Genomic DNA, 23,301 nt, shown 5'->3' on the forward strand with positions numbered 1-23,301 from the left:
GGTCTGCTCTAAGGTGGTTTCCTGTTGTCAGACCCCAGATACGGTTTCCCAGCCAGTCCCAGCTGCACCAAACAAGACCTTCATTCACTTGCCCCTCCTAGGAAGTGAAGTGGGAGGGAGACCTAGGGGTTGGGTGGGGTTCTACCCAGCTCAGATCCTGTGGAGTGTGGGCAAACTGAGGAGCTGGGGTCCTGTATGTGGCCAGGTCAATCAAAACTTTATTTCCTGCTACCAGTCAGCTGGAAGCTCCTATTCAGGCTATGGACCTGTGCCAGGTGGCCCTCAGGACTGTGCCAGGGAGGGGATGACGTCTATGACCTCAAGGCCCCCATTTGCTTTAGGACCTGCCAGTGCTGGGCCTTCCCTCCCTACCCCACTTTTGCGCCACATACGGAGGCTCAAAAGATTGTGTCCCAGGCCCCACTTTATTGTCGAATTTAAAACTCAGGGTTGATGTCTGGGGTTCCCAGGTCCCCTCCCTTGAGGCCACCCGCTGGGGGCCGGCCCTAGATCTTGAAGGCTAAGGTGAGGCCGTCGCCCAGAGGCAGGAGGCTGATGTGGACCCTGGCGTCCCGCAGGATGCGCTCGTTCAGGTTTCGCACGCACTGGGCCTCCGTGTTCCCTGGTTGAGACTGTAACACCTCTCCGCGCCACAGGACCTGCGGGGGGGGCGGGGCATCACGGGGGGGGGGGTCGGGGCCGAGGGGGGAGGTGCCTAAGGGAGAGGCGGGGCGAGGGAGCGGCTTACATGCGTGCACTGGGCGGGGCTTTGTGGCGTGGGGGCGGGGCACGGGGAGGAGCCAAGTGAAAAGACAGGAAACCCAGCCCCGGGAGGGTTCGTTCTTCCCTTACACTGAGGACCGCCAGGATGCCTCCGGGGCGCAGCAGCTGCAGGCACCGCTCATAGTAGGCGGTGCAGCTCTCCTTGTCCGCGTCCACCACGGCCATGTCGAAGGTGCCGGCCTCGCCCGCGGCCAGGAGCTCATCTTAAGTGGGGGGGGGGGGGGGGGGGGGCAGATGCGGCTGAGTCCGCAGCCCCAGCGGTCGGAAGCCCCTGCGCAGGCCTGCCCAGGCGCTGTGACTATTCAGGGACTTTGGCCTGGAGGGGCGCCCTGCCACCCAGCATGTGGCCGCATGGCAGCGGCGAGGCCAGGAGGCAGGGGGCTGTCACTGCCCCAAGCCCGCCCAGCGGACCTGGTCACTAGCTCACGCCCAGTGGCCCCACTTGGAAAATGGTGCCAAGGCCCCTTGCACTCCGTTGCTCACCCAGGGTCTCCAGGGCGGGCTTCAACCGAAGGTCGATCTTGTGCTCCTCCTCAGCCTGCGGAAGGAGTGGGGTCAGAGCCAGCAAGTCTCTTTTCCTGGAGCTGGGAGTGGCCAGGCTCCAAGGGCCTGATGAGGGCCTCAAATGTGTGGGACACTCACCTGCCTCCACAGGGGCCGCCCCAGCTCCGGGGGCCCCGGGTTCACCTCACAGGTCACCACGCGCCCGGCCGGGGGCAGCGCCAAGGCCAACGCTAGGGCTGAGTAGCCTGTGAAAGTACCTGGGGGCAAGGGATACGGACAGGCTCAGGCCAGAGTAGGGGGACATCCCGGTGACTTCGGCCCCCAGTGATCCCGGCCGTGCGCCCTACCCAGGTCCAGAGCCTTCTTGGCCTTGATGAGCCGCGCCAGGTTGGCCAGAAGCTGGGCCTGCTCACAGGTCATCATGGAATCTCCCTGCGGCTGCTCCAGGGTCAGCTGTGTCGCGGTGGTGGAGGGGAGAGGGTCGCGCCAGCACTGCCAGGCACCCAGCTCCTCCCCGGGTCCACAACCCCCTCCAGGTGCGCGGTCGTGGGGCGTGGTCCCGGGACGGGCCCTCAGGGAACGCCCACCGCGCCCAGCCGGCGGTGTCCCGGAAGGCCCGAGAGCGCCAAGGCCCAGCCCAAGGTCACACAACCACGTGGGACCCGCTGGGTCCGAGGTGGGCGCCTGTTCCCGCCCCTGGCCCTGCTGACCAGCCGCAGGCTCCGCAGCGCCGGGTGCTCCCGCATGGAGCGGCTCAGCAGATACTGCCACAGGGGGCTGTCTTCAGGGGGCAGCAGGCGCTTCTCTCGCCGGGATCTCCAGGGATGGCCCCGGCTCCCTGCCAGGGAGGGGTCCTGGGTCAGGGCCTGGGGCTCCGGGGCGCCAGGGCTGAACTTCAGCCGCAGCCAGCCTCGAGGAGTCACGGGCTCGGCTCCCGCACCTGCCCCGCCTGCGGGGGCTCTGCGGGGGGGGAGGGTTCCGCGGGCCCCGCCCTACTCACCCAGGAAGAGGCCGGTGGCGAAGGCGGCGCCCAGCGCGGCCGAGCCCAGGGCCAGCGCGGCGGGCACAGAGAGCCGGGGTGCGGGCTGGATCATGGTGCGACCTGGAGGCAGCCACGTACGGGTCACTTGGCTGGGGCTCCTGGGCCCGCACTGGGACCCGCCTGCCCTCCAGGCTCCGCCCTGTCCCGGCACTGCCCGCCGAGCTGCGGTCTCGAACGCCATCTGGCGACCGCACAGCTTTACTGCAAGTCCCGCTAGAGCGAGCCGGGCGCCATCTGGTGGCTTCACTGGGAACTGCGCCCAGAGAGGGGCGCAAGCCCAGCATGCGGTGTCTGGGTTTTTCTTACCCGCCCCTGAGGTCTACCGTCCTGGGTCAGGGAGGAAGAATGTGATGCCCCTCCTGGGTGTATGCTTCTTATTGCTCCTGTTTTTGCTGGGACCCTGGGGCATATGTGGGTGGGTGGGCCCTCGGTGTAACAGGGTAGTAATGAGTACAACGTGATAGAAATGACAGGAGCTCTGAGAGGGACTGAGAGAATTAGGGGAGGCTTCTTGGGGGAGGTGAGTAAGGGTATCCGGTTGAAGGAGTGAAGGACCTGGTTTGGGGACAAAACCAGAAACGGGGCTTGGGAGTCCTGAGACGGGTCTCGTTGATGGGGCTCTGAGACAAGATTCTTAGAATCCTCCCCTTGGGCGCCAGACATGGGTGTGAGCTCTTGGGGCCATCATTCTCAACCTCAGTTTCCTTTGTGGAAAACAGGAACCACAGTCTTACCGCAAATGGCACCAGATCACACAACTTGGCACACAGTAGGTGCTCAGTAAATGGCAGCTGTTGGAGTGGAGATATTTTGGGGAGGAAAGTGATGGAAGGGCAGCTGAGGTTGGCTCGCAGGGCTGTTCTGCAGGGACACGATCCAGTGAGCACTGATGGAGCGCCTTCTGTGACTCAAAGTGGTTGAAGGGGAAAGAAGCTGCGCTGGCGCGTATTCTTAGGGAAGCTACATTCGGGGAGCACAGCACACACAAAAATGGGGGGCAACTCCACTTTCACCATTTCCTCTTCTGCAAAATGGGGTTATCAAGAGTCCCCCCGCCCTCGCAGGGGATGAAATGAGAAAATCCCGGTGAAGGGCTTAACACAGGGCCGGCCCTGAGTGGGCCCTACCTGTTACATTTAAAAGGAGTCAAAGTCCAAAGGGCAGACGGTCATCCGACTGCGTCTCAAGGTCACCTCCCCGGGCGTGGCTGCTCCCACAGCCCACTGAGTGTCCAGACCAGAGCTGCACCGGGGGCTGCCCAGGGGAGGCTCAGACTCGGAGGTCCGGAGGCAGGTTTGTCGAGGTTTGGGGTGGTGCGTGCGGCCGCGGCGTGGCTGAGGCTGAGGACCCGAGCGAGCTGGACACAAACTCGGAGCACAGCGCTGGGAGGCCGCGCAGGAGGAGGCCCAGTTCCGGTGGAGGCTCCGGGAGCCGACGACGGGACCTCGAGTGAGACACGGGGGCGGGACTGACCCGGGGCGCGGGGTGGAGCCTGCTGCGCGGGGGCCGGGCTGGGGGTGCTGCCGGGTGGGCCCTCGGCCGCCGTCCCAGTTCCTCCCGCTTCCCCGCGGCCCGGCCGGCGCCCTGCTTCGAGGGGAAGCGCCTTCCCCCTTACCGGGTGGCCCAGTACCTGTTTCTCTGACCTAGGAGTCTCATTCCCCAGAGTAAGGGCTGAGGCTGCTGGTCTCTGCCAGCGCTGAGCACACAGCAAATGCTAAATAATTGCTCTCGGAATAGTACGTTGGAGCTTCGTGGGCTCCTAGCTGCCTGAGCTGCCGGTCCGGTCAGCACAGTAACCCTAGGGCCCATCTACAGAGCACCCGGCATTCCACATCCGGCCTGCCTGTGAGGCTGGGAGAGGATTCCCATTTTCCAGAGGAGGAACCCCGAGCCCACGGAGGCCCCCTCTCCGCGGAAGCGCTTTCCTGGCAGCTCTGCTGGGCTCCCTCCACCAGGCCGGCGGGCATGGGGGGCCTGGGCTCAGCCTGGGCCGCAGACCAGCACTTTCTCCCCTGTCTGGGGGTCCGGATTGGGGCAAGCCCCCAGCTCACACCCGAACCTCCCTCCCGGAGAACCGGCTTCAGGCGAGAGGCCTGGAGAGGGGATGGGGGGCGGAGCGGGCACGGAGGGGAGGCATGTCGCCGTATATCCCCGTCAGATTAAAAAACTAATTTGAAAAGATTAATGTATTCCATTCTTGTTACGCCGGCTCTGATACCTCTGGGCCCGCGGCCGCTCTGCCTCCTGATTATTGAATTTTTATGGCCTGGTAATTAATTGCAGATTCCCTGTTTTGTTCTATTTCTTTTTCTCTGACATTTTAATTTCAACAAAAAGCAGTGGTCTCCATGCAGGTTCTCTCTGGAGATCCTAATGGTCTATAAAACAGAATGACTTATAGACGTGGCACCCACTTCAGTTGGCGAGCGATTGTTTGAAACCTTGCTGATCACGCAAAATTTAATTTTTCCACCTCCCTCCCCCGTTTGCTACTCATTTCTTGTCTCTTGTGCTGTCGCACCAGTGTCTCGGCTCACAAGGAACGGAGCCAAGTGTCGCCCCAAGATCCTACAGCGCCTTTTCCAGGGGGCTGAAAATACAGTCGGTCCCGCTTCTTTTCCTCAGAAGTGCCCCTGTGGTTGGGGGAGGGGGGGCTCTGTGGATGTGGGCAGGTGCCCCCAGGGGCAGGAAGGGCTGGGGACGGGGAGACCGTGTCTACCTCTCTCAGTTGCCTTTTTGGTCAAACGTAGGTCAAATGCCCCAGGAGGCACCAAGGAACCCTCAGGCTCAGGAGGGCAGAGACAATGGGAGCCCCTTCATGCCTTTAGGTCCACACCAGGAAGGGAGGGCTGCGACCCCTGACAAATTTTTAGCCAAACTAGGCCACTGGAACCCGCTGGCCACAAAAACGGGCCGAAAGAGGCCCCTGAATTTCTATCCCGGTACCCCTAACTTCTGCTTCTCCTCCCTGCTAACACTGCGCAGTCCAGGTCTTCTCCCCCAGAGGCCCCCAGAACCGTGCAGGGCAGGGGCAGAAGAGCACGGTCATGGAGTCAATCAGGCCTAAGGGATTAGAACCGGGAGGTGTTCACGGGCTGCCCAGGTCGGTGAGGGGAGGCAGTAGGGGGTAGTGGGGCCTGTGGTGCTCCAAAGCTCACGCCTCATCCGAACGCATGGCAGCCACTTGGCTGTAGCCTGGGCCGCCAGATGGGAAGATGGTGCGGTGTGGCCAGAGTTTCCGATTTTTCAAGAAAGGTTGAAATCTGGCCGGTAATGTGAAACCTCACAATTTTAAACATTCGGATTAGCCTTTTTTTTTTCTTTCTTTTTTCTTTTTTTTAGCACTGCGTCAGCCAAACTGAATAGCTCTTTGATCTCAGTGTCTGATCTGGCCCAAGGGACCACTGTTTCCTCCGATTGGGGCATGGATCGGAGAAGTTAAGACATAGAAGTGGAGTCTGTTGGGGCCGACGCTTCTGCCCTGCCCCCACCTCAGGAATCCTCTTCCCACCTTTGGGCCCTCCATCCCCTTCCCACCCTCAGTGGGCTCTCCGGAGGCACCTTTGACCCTCTCCAGGTCTTGCCTTCCGTAGGCCTCTCCACACAGAAACTTGCAGCCCGAAGTCTGACCACACCCGGGGGAGGTTTGCCAAGCTCCCCAGAGAGGATGGGACCTGTTAGGCTAAGCCTTCGGGGTGAGGGGCAGTGCCCTGACTCCAAGGGCTCTGGGGGGTGTTTCAGGCCGAGCGGGTGGCTGAGACAGACCATGAGTTAGGGGCTTCTGGGGCTCCTCAGATGGGCTGGAGAGGACCAAGAGCCACGGCCTGCTCCTGCCTGCTTTGTGCTGAGAAGCTACGGAGCTGGTGCTGGCCATGCCCGCCAGTCTGCGGTGGGCAACGGAATGGAGTGCGCTGTTGGCAACAACGTGGATTCTGTTCTTTGCAACAAAGTGAAATCTGCTGTTTGTCACAGAGCAGCTTATAAGGTTCACAGTTAAGAGTCCTGCCTGGTAGCCACTCTTCTGTGGGACTGATTCTCTCACCTCCAGCGGACCCTGTTAACGGGCTACCTGGTCTCCCTTGGAGCTATTCTGCTTCCTTCTGCCTTGCCAACAGGAGCCTGATGTTGTTCGGCAATGTGCCCAACTTTGGGGCATGAACTGTGATTAGTCTCAGACTGTCATGACCAACACAGTCCTTTTTTGAAGATACCTGCTTACTCACCCTCACCTGCAGTGAATTGCTGGCCAGGGAGAAAGGGGTGCTTCTCAGGACTTTTTTCTCCCTTTTCTTGTTTAGCTGCTTCTTACCTCGAATGAGGTTGTGTAAAGATGAAATGCTTGGAGCGGCGCCTGGGTGGCTCAGTCGGTTAAGCAGCTGCCTTCGGGCCAGGTCGTGATTCTGGGGTCCTGGGATAGAGTCCCACGTCGGGCTCCCTGCTGAGCGGGGAGCCTGCTTCTCCCTCTCCCTCTCCCTGCCGCTCCCCCTGCTTCTACTCTCTCTCTAATAAAAAAACATAAAAAATCTTAAAAAAAAAAAAAGATGAAATGCTTGGAACCATAGCAGCCCTCTTGTGATTGTGAGGCAATAACGTTAAGGATTAAAAAACCCAGACAAACAGTAAAGATGGCAAGAGGAAAAGATGGGATGTTGTGCCTTGAAGACATGATCTAGCCACTGAACCAACACCACCGTTTCCCTCCAGACTCCTTGTTACAAGAGAAAATAGAACCCTTTGTATTTAAGCCATGATTAGCTGTATATTCTTTTACTTAAAGCTCAAAAGCATTCCTGATAAAGACCTCCAAACAGTGTGGCCTGTACCCACAGGAGTGGTTTAGAGTTGGTACTGAGATAACCCTGTTTGCTTTTTCTTCAGTCTAGACTGTCAGATTCCCCACTGTACTGGAAATCATGCCCTCCAAAAGTGAGGCCTCATTTTCCACGGGGGTGAGCTTTCTCGCAGGGGATGCCCCATCCCTCCATGTGGCAGGCCCAGTCCCTCCCCCTCCTGATGAGTACAAGTACCAGCACTGGCCACCGTCCTTCTCCAACCTCCCCTCAGCCCCCTGCAGATCTGTGACATCTCACCGAGACCTCCCAATCCCTGGTGAAGTAGGCATGATCACCCATGCCCTGTAGGTGACTCTCAGAGGAAGTGACGCATCCAAGGTCTCCCAGCCCACAACCTGGGGGACTCCCCACTCCAGGGGGAGTCTCTATATTTGCCTCAGGGGCAGGGGCACAGCGGCTTCTGGGACAGTGGATGATGACCAGACAGGGTGGGAGATTTTGTGCGGCGAGCTGGGGTTGGGGTCGGGGAAGCCCATGTCTTCCCGGCGTAATAGGTTTCTGCTGCAAAAGTGCTGTGTAGCAGTCCCAAGTGTCAGTGGCTTCCAGAATAACCATGCGCTTTTCTCTCCCGGGTCAGCAGCTCAGCTGCGATGCTTCTGCTTCGGGTTGCGGGTTCAGAGCCTTCTGAGGCCAGCGGCTGCCCGGCGGAGGCTCGTGCCCAGCGGACAGCGCAGGTGCAGCAGGCCCACCACACGAGTGGCTTTAAAGCCTCTGCCTCAGTCAGGTCTGCTGATGTTCCAGGGTCCACAGCAAGCCACTCGGCCTGGCCCGAGGCCGGGGCGAGGGCGCAGTCTACCCCCTCTGTGGAGCGGCTCTGTGGGGTCCCGTGGCAAAGGGTGTGCGGGTGGGACCCTGTTATGGGCGGCAGACCGAAGAGTCAGGCTCAGCAGTCCAGTCTATGCACAGGTCCCAAGTGGCCCTGAGGTGTCCCCAAAGCCGTGGGTGCCGAGGCTGTGCATCGGGTAGGGCCTCAGCAGGGCGGGTGGGCAGGCTGCTGCCTCATGCCGAAGCCGGGTTCCCCAGTCCATTGCTTAGAGGAAGAACAGGGGGCTCTGGGGGCCAGAGTGTTTCTTGAGGGAGTAGGGGACCGCCTGCCCCTCTGAACCCGGACAGCCCGCGGCGCCTGCCTCCCTGGGAAGGACGAAGTCCCGCAGCTGCCTCTCCTCCAAGCTGCCCCGTGCTCAGCCCATCGTCCTCCACAGACTCCAGCAAGGGCAGCCTGGGGCCCGAGGATTCACAGGGCACCGCTTGGCGCTTGTTGACATCTGGTGGCCTGACGCTGGCCCGGGGACACCATTTGCGTGTATCAGTGTTTTGTTTGTTTGAATGGAGCCAGCACTAAACAATCAGAAAACTTCACAAAGAATTCAGATTTGATTTCCATTTCTTTAGAAAAGGCGGAAGGTGTGACACCAGGAGGCCCGTTGTGCGGCCTGGCAGGTTAGCTGGTACCGGGCCACGCCTGCCCCCCACGTGTTGATGCCCTTGCCCTGGTCTCCACCGCTCCCTGCTGCCTCAGACCCAACACATCCCACCCGTGTTTCATACCGCTCTCCGTCCTGCTGGCACATGGACTGTGACCTCCGATTTAATGCATTCCCTGCAGGTCCAGACAGGAGGGACATCCGTGCACGGCACGTAGCCAGGAAGGGAGCCTTTTTTCTCTCTCTTCCTGAGTAAGAACTTCATCCGCATCCTGGAGAGCAGTCCCTCTTCTAGGGGCCACACCAGCAGCCCAGTCTCTGCCACCCGCTTCTCTGGGCTCAGATTTGGTCCTCTCCCTTAGGGCAAAGCTGTTCCCGTCATGGCTGAAGCTCAAAACATCGCTGGCATCCCCGCCCTGAGAGCTCAGTCACCTTCAGGGGTAAAGCTAAGCTGAGACGAAGCTTTGGGAGATGCTATGGGAACCCAGGTCCCCGAGCTGCACAGGGGATCCCCCTAATGTGTAAAGACGGGATACTGACTGCTGCTACTGACATAGCACTTACTGTGTGTCAGCCACCTCTTGTAACTTCGTATTAACTCACTTAGTCTGCACACTAATCCTGTGAGGGGCAAGGTATAATTTTTATCCCCATCTTAGGGATGAGAAAGCTGAAGCACAGAGAGGTTAAGCAACTTGCCCAAAGTTGCACAGCTTATAAGTGGTAGAGTTGGGACTTCATCTTTGATCTTAAGGTTTCAGGGCTTACAGTTCTTTTTTCTTTTTTTTTTTTTTTAGGGCTTACAGTTCTTAATCACTGATGTGTCCTAGAGGAAATTCCTATTGAAGTGGCTGCTTTTCCTGTAATGTCTTACTGCACCCTGAGACTTGCCCAACGAGGTAGGGTTGGGTTTGGCTCTGAGTGACAGAAAAATCCAAAAGAATAGCAACTTAACCAAGAGAGAATTTGATTTCTATTTTATAGAGGTGCAATGTGGAGGTAGTAAGGAGGCTCCAGGGCCAACAGGGACTCAGGCTTCTACTCTGTTGTGCTGCCATCCTCATCATGTGGCTTCTCCTCATTAAGCAATATGGCTGCTTGAGCTCCAGCCATCACATCTTCACCCTAATTTTCAGGAGAAAGAAAGGGACAAAACAGGACTCACCCCCTTCCTTTAAGGATACTTCCTGAAGGTTTCACAGGATACTCCTACTTGTATTATTTGATCAGCACTTAGTCATTGGCCACACTTCAGTTTAGAAATAGTCTTTATTCTAGAGCATTATATTCTCAGAAAAAAATCAGTTCTATCATTAAACTTAAAAGGGAGAATGGATACTAGGAACATTTAGCTGCATTTTACAGATAAAGAAACTGAGGCTCAGAGAGGCGAACAACCAGGTCACACAGCCAGGAGAAAGGTGAAGCTTGGACCCTCTGTCCCTGGGCCCTGTGGAGCAGATGGGGCTCCAAACTCTGCCAATTTCCTGGGGCAGGGGGTGGGAGGGGAGGGGAGGAGGACCGTGGATATGTGCATTATCCCCTTCCCAGGCCCCAGAAGCACCCAGGGCCCAGGTCCTGCTTGCCAGACGCTCCCTTGTGCCTTCAAGCACGGGCACCCTCTCTGGGCCCAGATCCGTCATCCTGGCACCAACCATGCCCCGGGCCTGACTCCATCCATCCCACTAATGCCGACATCGACTGTGCTCGGGCACGTTCCTAAGGCGGCCTCAAGAGCGCTGAATAATTCAGGCCTGCGTAATGGGATAATGAATTTACTAACAGCCCAATGTGGTCTCGGTACTTACATTTCAAGAAATACGGACTCCCCATGCCCGCTCAGCAGGCTGGAGGCGTACAGATGCCAAGAAACTGTTGCCTCTGCCCACCTCGTGGGGTTCAAGCCTGATTCAGTGGAGACCCTCCTTTGGTCTCACCGGTCCTTCCACTGCCTGGGCGAGTGGCCAGTCTGGGGGCCAGGGCCGCCTGCTTGGAACTTTGGGGTGGGCCGGAAGTGGAATCCAAGGAGCTGGGACAGAAGAGCTGGCAAGGAGTCCGGCAGTCCCTCGGTCCCGCACGCCCTCTTATGAACAGGGAAACTGAGGCAGCAGAGGGGGTGGGCCCGTTCTCTCGCCCACTGTGCCCTGTGGCTGGGAATGCCGGGGATGACTTAGGGCTCTGGGGAGGAGACCTGCTTGCTTTCCTTCTAGCCTGCTGGTGGCTGCTTCCCCCAGCTGCTGGAGCTTTGCTGCTAATGGCTCTCAGCTGCCCCTTCCCCGGAGGCGACTCCCCAGCACACAAGGGCTGCCCTACCCAGAAGGGCACACACCAGCCCACACAGGCCGGGCGGACTGCGGCCAACGGCTGGCTGATGCGGTACAACAGGCTCCCCCATGCCTCCAGGTAGGACTAACTCTGTGATGTGGTTCCTGCTCTGGAACCCTCAGGGGGACAAGGCTGCGGCTAGACCCCAGCTGAGACCACCTTCTGACTTAGCCTTTACCCTTTCCCTATGGTGGCTTGCCCTCACTCCCTTTCTCAGAACCTCTCCCAGTAAGCCACCTGAATAGGGATCCCCGATTCAGGCTCTGCTTCTGGGGAACCCACCTAAGATACCCTGCATTTCCTGGTCCAAGCCCTCCTTTCTGAGGACTCCCCCCAGAGTGTTAAGAGGGGTTCAGAGCCAGGAATCCGTGGCCCTGAGCCTGGCTCTGCTGTGTGACTATGAGGAAATCACTTCTGTGCCCTGGGCCTCGGTTTCCCCATTTGTATGTTTGGGGTTGGAGGAGGCTCTCTCTGGTCCCTTCCAGCTCTGAAGGTCTGTGATATAACCCAAGATGCCAAGAAGCCTCCTCCTGCCTGTACCTATCCCCACATGTACATGGAACCCTACCACTGGGGCATCACCTTTTCTCAGAACTTTTAAGATGCAAAAGCATCTTGAGGTGAGGATGAGGTTCACATTAGGAGATCATGCTGCAGGTCAGAATTTCTCAAGGTGGGATCCTTAGATCATCTGCAATAGAGTCCAGTGCCTGAAGGGGTGTTAATTATTAATAGTCCCCCCTCCCCCCACCCTGCTTTTTAAATGTGGTACATGATGTCTGGAGCTGCAGCAGCTATCTTTGAACCATGAGGAAACAGCATGAAATGTAAACAGCAGGGTAATAAGGATGGTGAACAGAAATATAGAAAGAAACTGGTTTTCAATGGCCTTCTCAATTATTGCATAAAACCTGAAAACACCTACCTCTAGAATCTCAGTGTGTGAAAGAATTAAGTACCTTTATTGCTCAAGGAAGTCTTGGTTGACTTTTCTGTTATTTGCTGCCCAAAGCATTCCAAACAAATCGACACTAAATCATAATAACAGTCCCCTAAATTAGGGATTACTTTTAGCTCAGAGAGGTTAAGTGATATAACGATGGTCACATAGCGGGCAAGTGGCAGCATTCTTTTGGGCTGGAGCTTTCAAGTTTGGAGGAATTTTGATTATTCATAAGAGTTAAATTCCTGTCTCCTCTGCTGTATGTGTCCTATTGTAGTCTGACCCCTGGGAATAATCCCCCTCCCTTGCCATTCTGGTCTTTGGTCATTCCCTCCCCCATCCATCCCACCCTGGGTCTCAGCTTAGAGACCTGGGAAAGGTCCCTTGTGCGGGGGTGTGGAGAAGGAGGAGGCAGGAAGCCACCGTTCATTCCTTCCTGGAGTTTCCCTAACAAGTGTGGCCAAATTCTGGTACCAAAGACTGAAGAGAAGGTTGAACTCATTTTGGAGATAATTCTAGCTTTTAAACAGTCCTAGGCCCTCGTGGGGGGTTACAGCAAAAGAGAGAGAGAAGGAGACTAGAGACACAAAAATAGAGATGGGGAAGAAGAGGGTGAGAGAGGGAGAGTAGGAGGGAGGTAGGAGGAAGGGAGAAGAGGAGATAAATGTTCAGACAAATATGATGATGAATCTCAGCTCAGGCAAGACCAGAATGTTCCCTTCTCCTCCAGCTTCAGCTTCTTCATCCTGTGATCGAGTAGACTAGAACACCTCCCTTGTAAGGAGGTTGGCAAGGACAGAGGGTGCAGTACTGACCTGTAGCAGATACTCAGCAAATGGGCACTCCTGCCCTACACACACTGGTCTGATGGTCTTGGTTGCTGCTCTGAGGGTGGAGGCAGGATTGGAGAGGAGGGTGACATGACCTTGGACAAAGCTTTGGTCAGCCTCCACTGGAGATCAGAGGCCTGGTGGAGAAAAGGGAGTGTGTTTGAGCCTGTGTCCATCTCCCCCGAGGCTGCCAGGTGAGACAAATGTCCGAGGGGCCCCAAGGCATCCAGCCCCAGCTGTTTGAGTCTTCTCAGCCCAGATGCCAGACATGTGGGTAAGGAGCCTTGAGATGACCACAACCCCAGCCACCAACACATGACAGACCCAGAGTGGGAACTGCCTGGAGTCCAGGCAACCTCCTGATTCATGAGCAGAATAAATGATCGTGTATGAGTTTCCTAGGGCTGCCTAGGTAACAAATGACCACAGACTAGGTAAAAAACCAGAAATTTATTCTCTCACGGTTCTGGAGGCTAGAGCCCAAAATCAAGGTGTTGGTAGGGTTGGTTCCTTCCCAGGGCTCTGAGGAAGAATTTGTTCCATGCCTTTCTTCTAGCTCTGGTGATTGTAGGCAATGCTTGGCATTCCTTGGCTTGTAGATACATCACTCCAATCTCTGCCTCCATCTTTGCATTGGGTTCTCCCTGCATCTCTGGTCCAAATTTCTTTCTATAAGGACACCGGTCGTATTTGATTAGAGGCCCACCTTACCTCAGTATGCTCTCGTCTTAATTAATTACATGTGCAATGACTATTTCTCAACTAAGATCACATTCTGAAGGTTAGGACTTTAACATATCTTGGTTGGGGACATAATTCAACCCATACCATTTGGTTATTTGAAGCCACTGTTTTGGAGTGATATATTATACAGCAGTAGTTACAGAACACCAGAATTAAGGGATGGCTAGGAAAGCAACAGAAACACCAGGAGACATGTAAGGAGATGGAAGAATTTACAAGACTATCCCTCCAAGCGGTATGTGGTTGGAGTAATTGATTTTCTAAGTAGGTTGGGGTTGGGGTGGGGCTAGATCCTCTCCCTGAGAGATGTATGTTCCGGTAACAACATGTGCTTTGATAATAGTAGACAGCTTCCCCAATGCCTTCTAATGCAGGAAAAAAGCTTGAGTTTTGCTTTATAAGGTATTTCTAGTCCCTTAAGTAAGTGTTGAATATTTACTTAAAGAGAATCAACTTGATTATTAGGGTATTTCTGGCCTCTGTGTATCTCAGCATGGTCTTCTTTACTAATGCCTCTTCTATCAGAGCATGCTGATTAATGATGGGGTGCAGATGTCTGGTTAAGTGTTTGGCTTCTCCATAGACCATAAGCAACCCTGAGAGCAGAGACAGTCTCTGCCTTGTTCTCCCCTGAATCCCCAGCACAGTTCTTGGCACACAGTAGGTGCTTAATAGTTATTTCCTGAAAACATGGGTGTTGGAAAAGGAACAAAGGGATTTAAAATCTATATGAGGACTAAAGGCTTACAAATATGTCAGCTACAAAACATCTAATGACGCTGGGAAATATGTTTTTGAAATTCCCTTCAGTTAACAAAAGAGCCTTTAAGAAAATAAGGGAGTTTTGAGAGGCCAGGAACAAATTGGAAATGCCAGCCCAAGGAAGAAAGTGGTTTCTGGGGCAGCTGGTAGCTTCCACACCCTGAGCTTCTGTGGCACAAGAAAGAAGCAAGGGATTCAAAAAACTGACCAGGCAGGTTTGAAAAAACAGGTTCTAGAAATTTAAGTGTATCACTTTGAAATGAGAAACTCAGTGGATCAGTTAAATAGACACAGCTGGAGAGGGAATTAGTACACTGGAAGACAGATCTGAAAATACCACACGTCAGTCAGCATAGAAAGAAAAACAGAAATGAAAGAGAGGTAAGAGACATGGAAGATGGAATGAAAAGCTCTGAAATATGTCTAGTCAGCTTTTTGGAAAGCAATTATAGGGATAAGAAGAGAGAGGCCATGTTCAAAGAGATAGTAGCTGAGAATTTTCCATGATTGTTTAAAAAAAAAAACACATGAATCCTTAGGAAGTGAGGCGGCCCGGAAGTCCCTCCAGCCATGGTGTTGTACAATGCAGAAAAGAGGTGGATTTGTAAACCCTGGATTGAGGTTCTACCTACCCAAGCCTGTTGCCATGTGGAGACCCTGGGTGAAGCCCCCGTCAACAGGAGGCAAAACCTTCCACTGAGGACCTGGGGGATAAGAAGGAAGGAGAATACATTAAACTCAAAGTCATTGGGCAGGATAGCAGTGAGATTCACTTCCAAGTGAAAATGACAACACATCTCAAGAAACTCAAAGAATCCTACTGTCGTGGTACCTGGGTGGCTCAGTCGGTTAAGTGTCTGCCTTCGGCTCAGGACATGATCCCAGTGTCCTGGGATTGAGTCCCGCATAGGGCTCCTTGCTCAGCAGGGAGCCTGCTGCTCCCCCTGCTTGTGCTCTCTCTTTCTCTCTCTCTCTGACAAAGAAATAAATGAAATCTTAAAGAAAAAAAAAAAAGAATTGTACCATCAAAGACAGGGAGTTCCAATGAATTCACTCAGGTTTCTCTTTGAAGGTCAGAGAATTGCTGATAATCACACTGCAAAAGAACTGGGAATGGAGGAAGAAGATGTGATTGAAGTTTATCAGGAATAGAAAGGGGGTCATGCAACGATTTAGATATTCTTTTTATTTTTTTTCTTTACCCTCAATCCTTTTTTATTTTTAAAAATAGTTATTTTGTAAGGTGGTATTCAATACGGAATTGAAAACTGGAACCCCATCTCCTTAAAACATCTGGTAATTTGAATTCTCGTGCCCATTATTTATTATCACTTGTTTTCATTGTGCTGATTTTTGGTGGTCAAACCTTAACCCCCTTCATATTTCCTTCTCCTTTTTAAAACATTACATGTGTGCACAGAGAGGCCACCTTTTCCAGGATTGCGTTTTCAGGCTTGTGATAAATAAGATTGACCTACATGAGTGTCCATAATGACTTTCCCATTGGCCCTGAAGTTCTGGTGCATGATTGCTTCACTCCTGGACTAGGACTTTCAGTGGGAGATGGAAGTTTTTCAGAGAACTGAACTGTGGAAAAATGACCTTTCCTTAACTTGGAGCTACTTTTAAAATTTGAGGATCTGGACCAAAATACGAGAAATATCAGGCTGGAGTTGAGATGACAGAGATGGTGAGAGTAATGACTCATTCCAAAGATGGCTTCACTGAAGAGAAAAAGCATTTTAAGATTAAAGAAAAGTCTTGTCAGTAGATCCTGGGAAGTTCTAATTTTCTTTAGCAGTTAATAAATTTATTCATGCAGAAGTGTATTCAACAGAACACTGCTCTTTTTTATTTTATTTGTACTTTTTGGCCTAGGATATGGGTTTTAAATGGACATTGTACCAGCTTCATTAAAATAATCAAAATATTTGTAAAAAATAAATAAAAAAACCTCTATGAATCCTCAAATTCAAGAATTCCAATGAATCCCAAACAGGATAAATAAATGTAGATACATTATAGTCAAATTGTGGAATGCCAAGGACAAGGAGAAGATCTTTAAAGTACTAGAAAGAAAAATTTTTGTTCACAACTTCTATAATTAGAAGAAATTAGGCTAATATCTGATTAGTTACAATAGTATTAAAAGTAACAATGAAAGATAGAAGAGGAGTAGATTTAAAGGGATTTAAAAAAGTCATACCAACCAAAAACTGTATACTTCAATTCTCAATAAGACCGAAATAATTTCTTAAATAATAATTTATCTTTTAAGAATAAGTGTTGGGGCGCCTGGGTGGCTCAGTCGGTTAAGCATCTGACTCTTGATTTTGGCTCAGGTCATGATCTCAGAGTCATGAGATTGAGCCCCGCATTGGGCTCCACAGTGGGTGTGAAGCCTGCTTAAGATTCTTTCTCTCCTTTCTCTCCCTCTGCCCCTCCCCCTGCTTGCATACTCTCTCTCTCAAAAAAAAAAAGAACAAGAACAACAACAAAAAAAGAATAAGTGTAGATCCTAGGTATATACTCAAGAGAATTGAAAATATATGTTCACACAAAAGCTTGTACATGAATGTTCATAGCAACATTATTCATAATAGTGGAAAAGTGGAAACAACCCCATTGTCTAACAGCTTATGAATGGATAAACAAATATGGTATATAGTAAGAGTGTGACTCTACATAAAAAGGAATAAAGTTCTGATGCATGTGACAATCAGGATAAACCTCGGAGTCATTGGACTTAGCAAAAGAAGCCAGACACAAAAGACCACAAATTCTATGATTTCATTGACATGAAACATCCAGAATAAGCAAATCCATAGAGCAAGAAGGTAGATTTGTGGCTGCCAGAGGTTGGGGTCAAGGAGGGGAATGTGGAGTGACAGCTAATGGGCATGGGGTTTCTGTTTTGGGTGATGAAATGTTCTGGAATTAGATTGTGGGAGGTTAGTATAACTGTCTAAGTATACTAAAACCGCTGAATCATACACTTCCAAAAGGCAAATTTTATGGTATCTGAATTGTCTCACTAAAAATGCAAAAAATAGGAATAAGGGCAGAAATAAAGACATTTTCATCTATAAAATTGAGAGAATTTATAAACAAAAGACTCCCTCCCCTCCATCAAAGGAATTTCTGAAGGACAACTTGAGAAGAAAAATGATCTCAGGAAGAATCTCAGGAAGAGATACAAGGAAATGGTGAATTGAGGAAAAAAAAAAATGTGGGTAAATCTAAACAAACACACCTACTGTCCAAAACAATGTCTATTCTGTAGAGCTAAACAAGAGACAGAGCTAAAAGTCTGGGCCTTAAGTAACTGGAATTAAAGCTTTTAAAGTACTTTGCATTGTTCAGGAGAAGGGTAAGATATCAATTCATTTTAGACTATGTTAAGTTAGGTAATCATTTCGAAATACTAAGTCACCAGTAAAAAAATAAGAAGTAGTGGGGTAGCTGGCTGGCTTAGTTGGTGGAGAATGTGACTCTTGATCTTGGGGTTGTAAGTTCAAGTCCCACACTGGGTGGAGAGTTTACTTAAAAATTCAACCTTAAAAAAGAAAAAAAAAGAAGTAGAATGCCTATCTTCCACATTAGTAGATGGGGAAAAAATGGAGTAAAAAAACCTCAATCAATTCAAAACAATCCAACAAAGAAGATGAAAAAAAAAATCCTTAGGAAGCAGGACAAAAACAAACAAATAAACAAACCAAAAACCAAACAAACATAAAAACCACAACCACACACACAAAATAAGATCATAGAAATAAAGCCAAATATATTTGTAATCTTTATAAATATAAATAAACTGAACTCTTTGGTTACTATGCATAGACTATCAGATTGGATTTTAAAAAGAATAGTCAAATGCTGCTTACATGAGATACATCTAAAACATGAGGACAGATATTTAAAAAATTGTAAGTTAAACAGTGAAAGGACATCAGAAAAATAGGCAACTGAAAGAAAATTGGCATAGTTATATTACTATCAGACAAAACACATTTAAGGCAAAAAGGCTATAGAAGTTACAGTGATATAAAAAGTCAATATGGGGGCGCCTGGGTGGCACAGTCGGTTGGGTGTCAGACTCTTGGTTTCAGCTCACGTAGTGATCTCGGGTCATGAGTTTGAGCCCCATGTCGGGCTCTGGGCTCAGTCTAGCATCTGCTTGGATTTCTCTCTCACCCTCCCTCTGCTCCTTCCCCCTGCACTCTCTCTTTCTCTCTCTCTAAATAAAATGTTTCAAAAAAAAAAAAAAAGGTCAATATGGAAGATTTAAGTTCACCAGGAGAAAATAGTAGTTCTAAATTCATAGATACCTGATAATACAAGTCCTTTGTCAGATACATGGTTTGCAAATATTTTCTCCTATGCTCTGGGTTGTCTTTTCACTTTATTGATGGTGTCCTTAGAAGCACAAATACTTCAATTTTGATTGATGAAGTCCTGTTTAACTATTTTTTCTTTTATTATTCATACTTTTGGGGTCATATCTAAAAATACTTTCCCAAATGCAAGATCATGAAGGTTTACTCCTGTTTTCTTCTAAGAGTTTTATAGTTTTAGCTCTTACATTTAAGTCTTTGATCCATCTTGAGTTAATTTTTGTACATGGTGTGAGGTAAGGATTCAACTCTGTTCTTTTGCATGTGGATATCCAGTTGTCTTGGTATCATTTGTTGAAAAGACTATCCATTGAATGGTCTTGACACCCTTGTTGAAAGTTAAAGGGCACTTGGGTGGCTCAGTCAGTTAAGGGTCCAACTCTTGATCTCAGCTCAGGTCTTGATCTCAGGGTTGTGAGTTCAAGCCCTGCATAGGTCTCCATGCTGGGTGTGGAGCCTACATTAAAAAAAAAAAAAAAAAGTCGACCACAGATATATGGGTATTTATGTACTCTCAATTCTGGTTTATTGATCTATAGATCTTTGTGTCAGTACCATACTATCTTGACTACTGTTGCTTTGTGGCAAGTTTTGAAATCAGGAAGTATGAGTCTTCCTACTCTGTTCTTTTTCAATATTGTTTTGGCTAATTCCTGGTCACTTGGAATTCCATATGAATTTTAGAATCAGTTCATCCATTTTCTTTAAAAATATTTATTTATTTTAAAGAGGGGTTGCAGAGGGAGAGAGAGAATCTCAAGCAGACTCCCCACTGAGTGCAGAGTCTGATGGGGGGCTTGATCTCACGACCCTGAGATCATGACCTGAGCTGAAATCAAGAGTCCGATGTTTAACCGACTAGGCCACCTAGGTGTCCCTCATCCATTTCTATAAAGAAGTCAGCTGAGATTCTGATAGGGATTATATTGAATTGGTACTCAAGTCTTATGTCACTTTTCCGGGTAAACACAGCTCCAATCAGTTGGTCCACCAAAATAGGACCGAAAGGTCTCCTGGCCAGTCTGGTCTGGTGTGCCCCCTATGTGTGTCCATACGTGGCCACATCAGTGTGGGTGTCACTGGGACTGAATATGTATGGTAAGAGTATAGATGGCTGAAATAGGAGCCCAAGTCTTTGAGAACCTTCCAAGGTTGTTGCTATGACCATAGTAATGGACGATCTTAGGTTGGGTCCCCAAGAAACACACCTTGAGATGAGGATTTGAGTAAAAGTAGTTATGTGAGAGGTGGTCCTAGGAAGTGCTGAAAGGAGAGTGGGGAAGTGGGCCAGGGAAGAGAAAGAAGTCAGGAGAGTGTGCCTAAGTGAGCAGGTTATTGATGTGGGCATCTGAGGCTCAATCCCATTGGGAACCTCTGGGAGAGGATATAGAATAGGGTTTCTCAATGTCCACACTACTGATACTTTGGGCTGGATAATTATTGGTTGGGGGGGGTGTCCTGTGCATTGTAGGATGTTTAGTGGCCTCCTGGCCTCTACCAACTAGATGCAGGTAGCAACCATTCCACCAAGATATCTCCAGACATTGCCAATGTCCCCTGGGGGCAAGAGCATACCTGGTTGAGAACTGCAGGTATAGAACATGTCTCAGAATTGTCCCAACTAAGAGGGGAGGGAGCTGGGATATTTGCACACCAACTCTCATTCATCATTGTTTTGGGGTTGCCCTTGGGGGCATCAAGTCCCTGGCACCTCTGGCCTGTCCTGAGGGTCTACTAAGCATGATCCCAGGCCAGAGAAAGCTCTCAGGCAGTGTTGCAGGTGCCCATAGTAAGAAGTCACTAGCATGCATGGATTTTTTTTAAAAAAGGTTTTATTTATTTATTTGAAAGAGAGAGACAGAGATAGCGACAATGAGCACAAGTGGGGAGGAGAGGGAGAGGGAGAAGCAGGCTCCCTGCTGAGCAGAGAGCCTGACATGGGCTCCATCCTAGGACCCTGGGATCATGACTTGAGCCGAAGGCAGACGCTTAACCTCCTGAGCCAACCAGATGCCCCAATGCGTGGATTTAATGAGGGCTGAGGGGATGTGGGCACCACCCAGTGCAGCTACATAGATCCTACAATGTGTGTCTTTGGAGACCCTGATTCCTCTCCAGATCTGCAGCTTGGCCTGGAAGTCCATGTTCCTGGGCTCTGCAGTTCCCAGTGTGTACATAGTGCTGAAACAAACCATCCTGGAGCAAGGCTTTGGCCCCTCACCCTGCTTCCTGCAGGCCTGGCCCAACTCCTGCAGGATGAGGAAAAATGGAATAGAAAAGTTTTATTTTTCTATTTTTTATTTTTTCTAAAAGATTTTATCCATTTATTTGACAGAGAGAGAGCAAGAGAGCAGAAGCAGGGGGAGCAGCAGAGGGAGAGGGAGAAGCAGGCTTCCCACCCAGCAGGGAGCCCAGTGAGGGACTTGATCCCAGGACCCTGAGATCATGACCCAAGCCGAAGGCAGACGCTCAACCGACTGAGCCACCCAGGCGCCCGGAATGGAAAAGTTTTAGACTGAAAAGACCCTCAGTGATCTTGGTTTCCCAGGTAGCAAGGCATTGGGGGGAAAGGTTTGCTCATGGAATCCCCTTCCTGTCCATATCTCAGCTCCACAAAATGAGTCTCCGCTCACTTGCAGGGTATCCTGAACATTTGGGTCAGCCTAAGAGGATGTTGTCCTTTTTCAGGATGCTGTGTGGTTTGGGGAAAGGCACACTACTTCTCTGGGCCTCGGTGTCCCTTATGTAAAAAACAGGAGGGCCGGTGGAGTGGACCAGGTGACCTTGAAATGTCCTATCTTGAGTGGCTGCTGAGAGCGCAGGGAGGCAGTGAGGAGTCTCCGGACAGCCAGAGCCTGGGGGCAGCCAGAAAATGTGACTTTGTGACAGTTCGGGCCCCCAGTGACGTTTCTGGCCTCTGATCTCCGAGCATTTCCACTGTGTGCCTGACACTCCGGGCCTGGTCACAGCCTAGCGCGGCCCCTCGCTCACTCAGGAACATCTGCTACAGCATTTACCACGTTAATAGATTAGCTTTGAGAATCGGGCAGGTGTTTTCCACCCAAGCCAAAAAACATCAAAATCAGATTGCTCTCCAAACCTTTCCACACAGGCAATCGAGTTAGAATGACTCATACGCTCTAACAGATAATAAAACACACATAACATTTGCTTTAAGGTACGGGCGGGGGTATTTTGTCCAGCGCTTAGGAGAAACAAAAACTCACTCTATTTGGGAATAGGGTAATTGAATACAGATGGGAGGAGGTAAATGAAAGAATTTAGCAAATATCTCAGTGGAATAGCTAATGGGAATGAGACAGAATAGGAAATTAAAAATTATTCGAAGCAGATGGACCATTCTTTGAGTTTTAAAAAATTTATTAGGGCCGCGAAAAAATGTGTCTGTTTATTTTCTACGGCCATGAAATTAATGACTTGGTGAGTTTTGCTTGTGCAATTTTATGACTGCCGTGTCATCTGTCATAATTTGGGGACTGTTTGATATGGATTTATGAATGTCCCCACCCCCTTATCCCTCCCTGATTTATTGGTGTGGGTCATGCATGAATTAGGCTGTCCCCTATAGAAGGCGCAAGACCAATGGCAGCATAACCCCGCAGGCCCTGGGCGGGGGACCTTGGGAGAGTCTCAGCCCAGAGGTGAGTGGAAAAGCTATGGAGGGTCACTCCAGGGCTGTGGGAAAGGAGCAGGACCTGACCTAGCTGAACTTCCTCTGTGGGGGTGAGCCCAGCCTGATCCCTGCTGGGGAGGAGGTGTTGGGGAAGGAGCTTCTTGCAACCTGCTGGAAGCTTGAAGCCAACCCAGACTGCTAGTGCTTGGCTAGGGGTGCGGTGGGGGCTGGGGCTGCAGCCTCAAACCGGCCGGGTAAGGACCAGCTGGCTCTCTGTCCCTTCAGCCCCTGTAGCGGGGCTCATCTGCCCTTAGACCTGAAGCTCAGGGAAGAAGAAAATTCACCTTGACCGGGACTCTGTGCCTGGCCAGGTGCGTAAGTGCGTGCTGTAGGTGGTGGGGTTAATGCAGGGCTTTACAACCAGCAGACTCAGGTCCAGTTTTGCCCTGATTCTTTCTGGCTGTGTGGTTTTGGGCTGGTCACTACCCTCTCTGAACCTCAGTTTCTTCCTTGGTAAAGTAGGAATAGAAATGTCTAACATTAGGGATGTTTTAAGAATCAAAGGAGATAATGTAACGTCACAGGCACATAGCAAAGTAAATGTTAGCTAATATTTTTCTTAATAATCATCTGGTCAGCATCTTGAGATGGATATTATTAGTTCTACCTGACAGATGGGGAAGCTGAGGCTCAGAGAGGTTAAGTGATTTACCTGAGGTCACATAGTTAAAGTGATGGAACTGGGCTTTCTGCACAGATTTGCTCTTTCCTCTATAACTCTGGGGCTCAGCCTCTTCTGAAGTGGGAAGCCCCAGATTTCTGGAGGTACATTTCTGGGTGATTCATGACTTTGTTCTCTGGTTCCTCTGACCTGGCCTAATTCCCTACCTGGCCTGGGGGTCAATCACAAACTCAGTCCTGGTGACCAATCCCTTCTGATTGCTTGGGTTTCCTATGGGGACAAGCCTCATATTAACCCCATTGCTGGGGCTAGCTGGGTACCCACCAGGTGTGGGTGGGAGGTGTCCAGCCTCAGGACATTCCATTCCCCTCTCTACCCCGG

At 50.9% G+C, this 23,301-nt stretch overlaps 1 protein-coding gene and 1 pseudogene across 1 annotated transcript; one reads left to right on the forward strand and one right to left on the reverse strand.

Annotated features, from left to right (window-relative positions):
• Window positions 1-406: 406 nt before the first annotated feature.
• On the reverse strand, window positions 407-2,465 carry COMTD1 (catechol-O-methyltransferase domain containing 1). The gene is made up of 7 exons (XM_032423596.1): window positions 2,288-2,465; window positions 1,998-2,125; window positions 1,635-1,740; window positions 1,426-1,544; window positions 1,267-1,321; window positions 853-986; window positions 407-659 (listed from the first exon to the last, which is right to left on the reverse strand). Exons 1-7 carry the CDS (start codon window positions 2,379-2,381, stop codon window positions 507-509), a joined length of 789 nt encoding a protein of 262 aa, XP_032279487.1. The 5' UTR covers window positions 2,382-2,465; the 3' UTR covers window positions 407-506.
• A 10,507-nt stretch (window positions 2,466-12,972) lies between these two features.
• On the forward strand, window positions 12,973-15,386 carry LOC116644206 (annotated as a pseudogene).
• Window positions 15,387-23,301: the final 7,915 nt, after the last annotated feature.

This window comes from Phoca vitulina, unplaced genomic scaffold, assembly GCF_004348235.1.
Source record: "Phoca vitulina isolate PV1807 unplaced genomic scaffold, GSC_HSeal_1.0 scaffold29, whole genome shotgun sequence".
Classification (NCBI taxonomy): Eukaryota; Metazoa; Chordata; class Mammalia; order Carnivora; family Phocidae; genus Phoca; species Phoca vitulina.

Bases quoted from the DNA above. Each gene is read 5' to 3' on its own strand.
- COMTD1 (XM_032423596.1), bottom strand. From the start codon at position 2,381: ATGATCCAGCCCGCACCCCGGCTCTCTGTGCCCGCCGCGCTGGCCCTG. The intron at 2,126-2,287 runs GTGAGTAGGGCG...CCTCCCTGGCAG, and splicing joins CGCCACCGGCCTCTTCCTGG to GGAGCCGGGGCCATCCCTGG. The intron at 660-852 runs GTAAGGGAAGAA...CCCCCCCCGCAG, and splicing joins GCATCCTGGCGGTCCTCAGT to GTCCTGTGGCGCGGAGAGGT.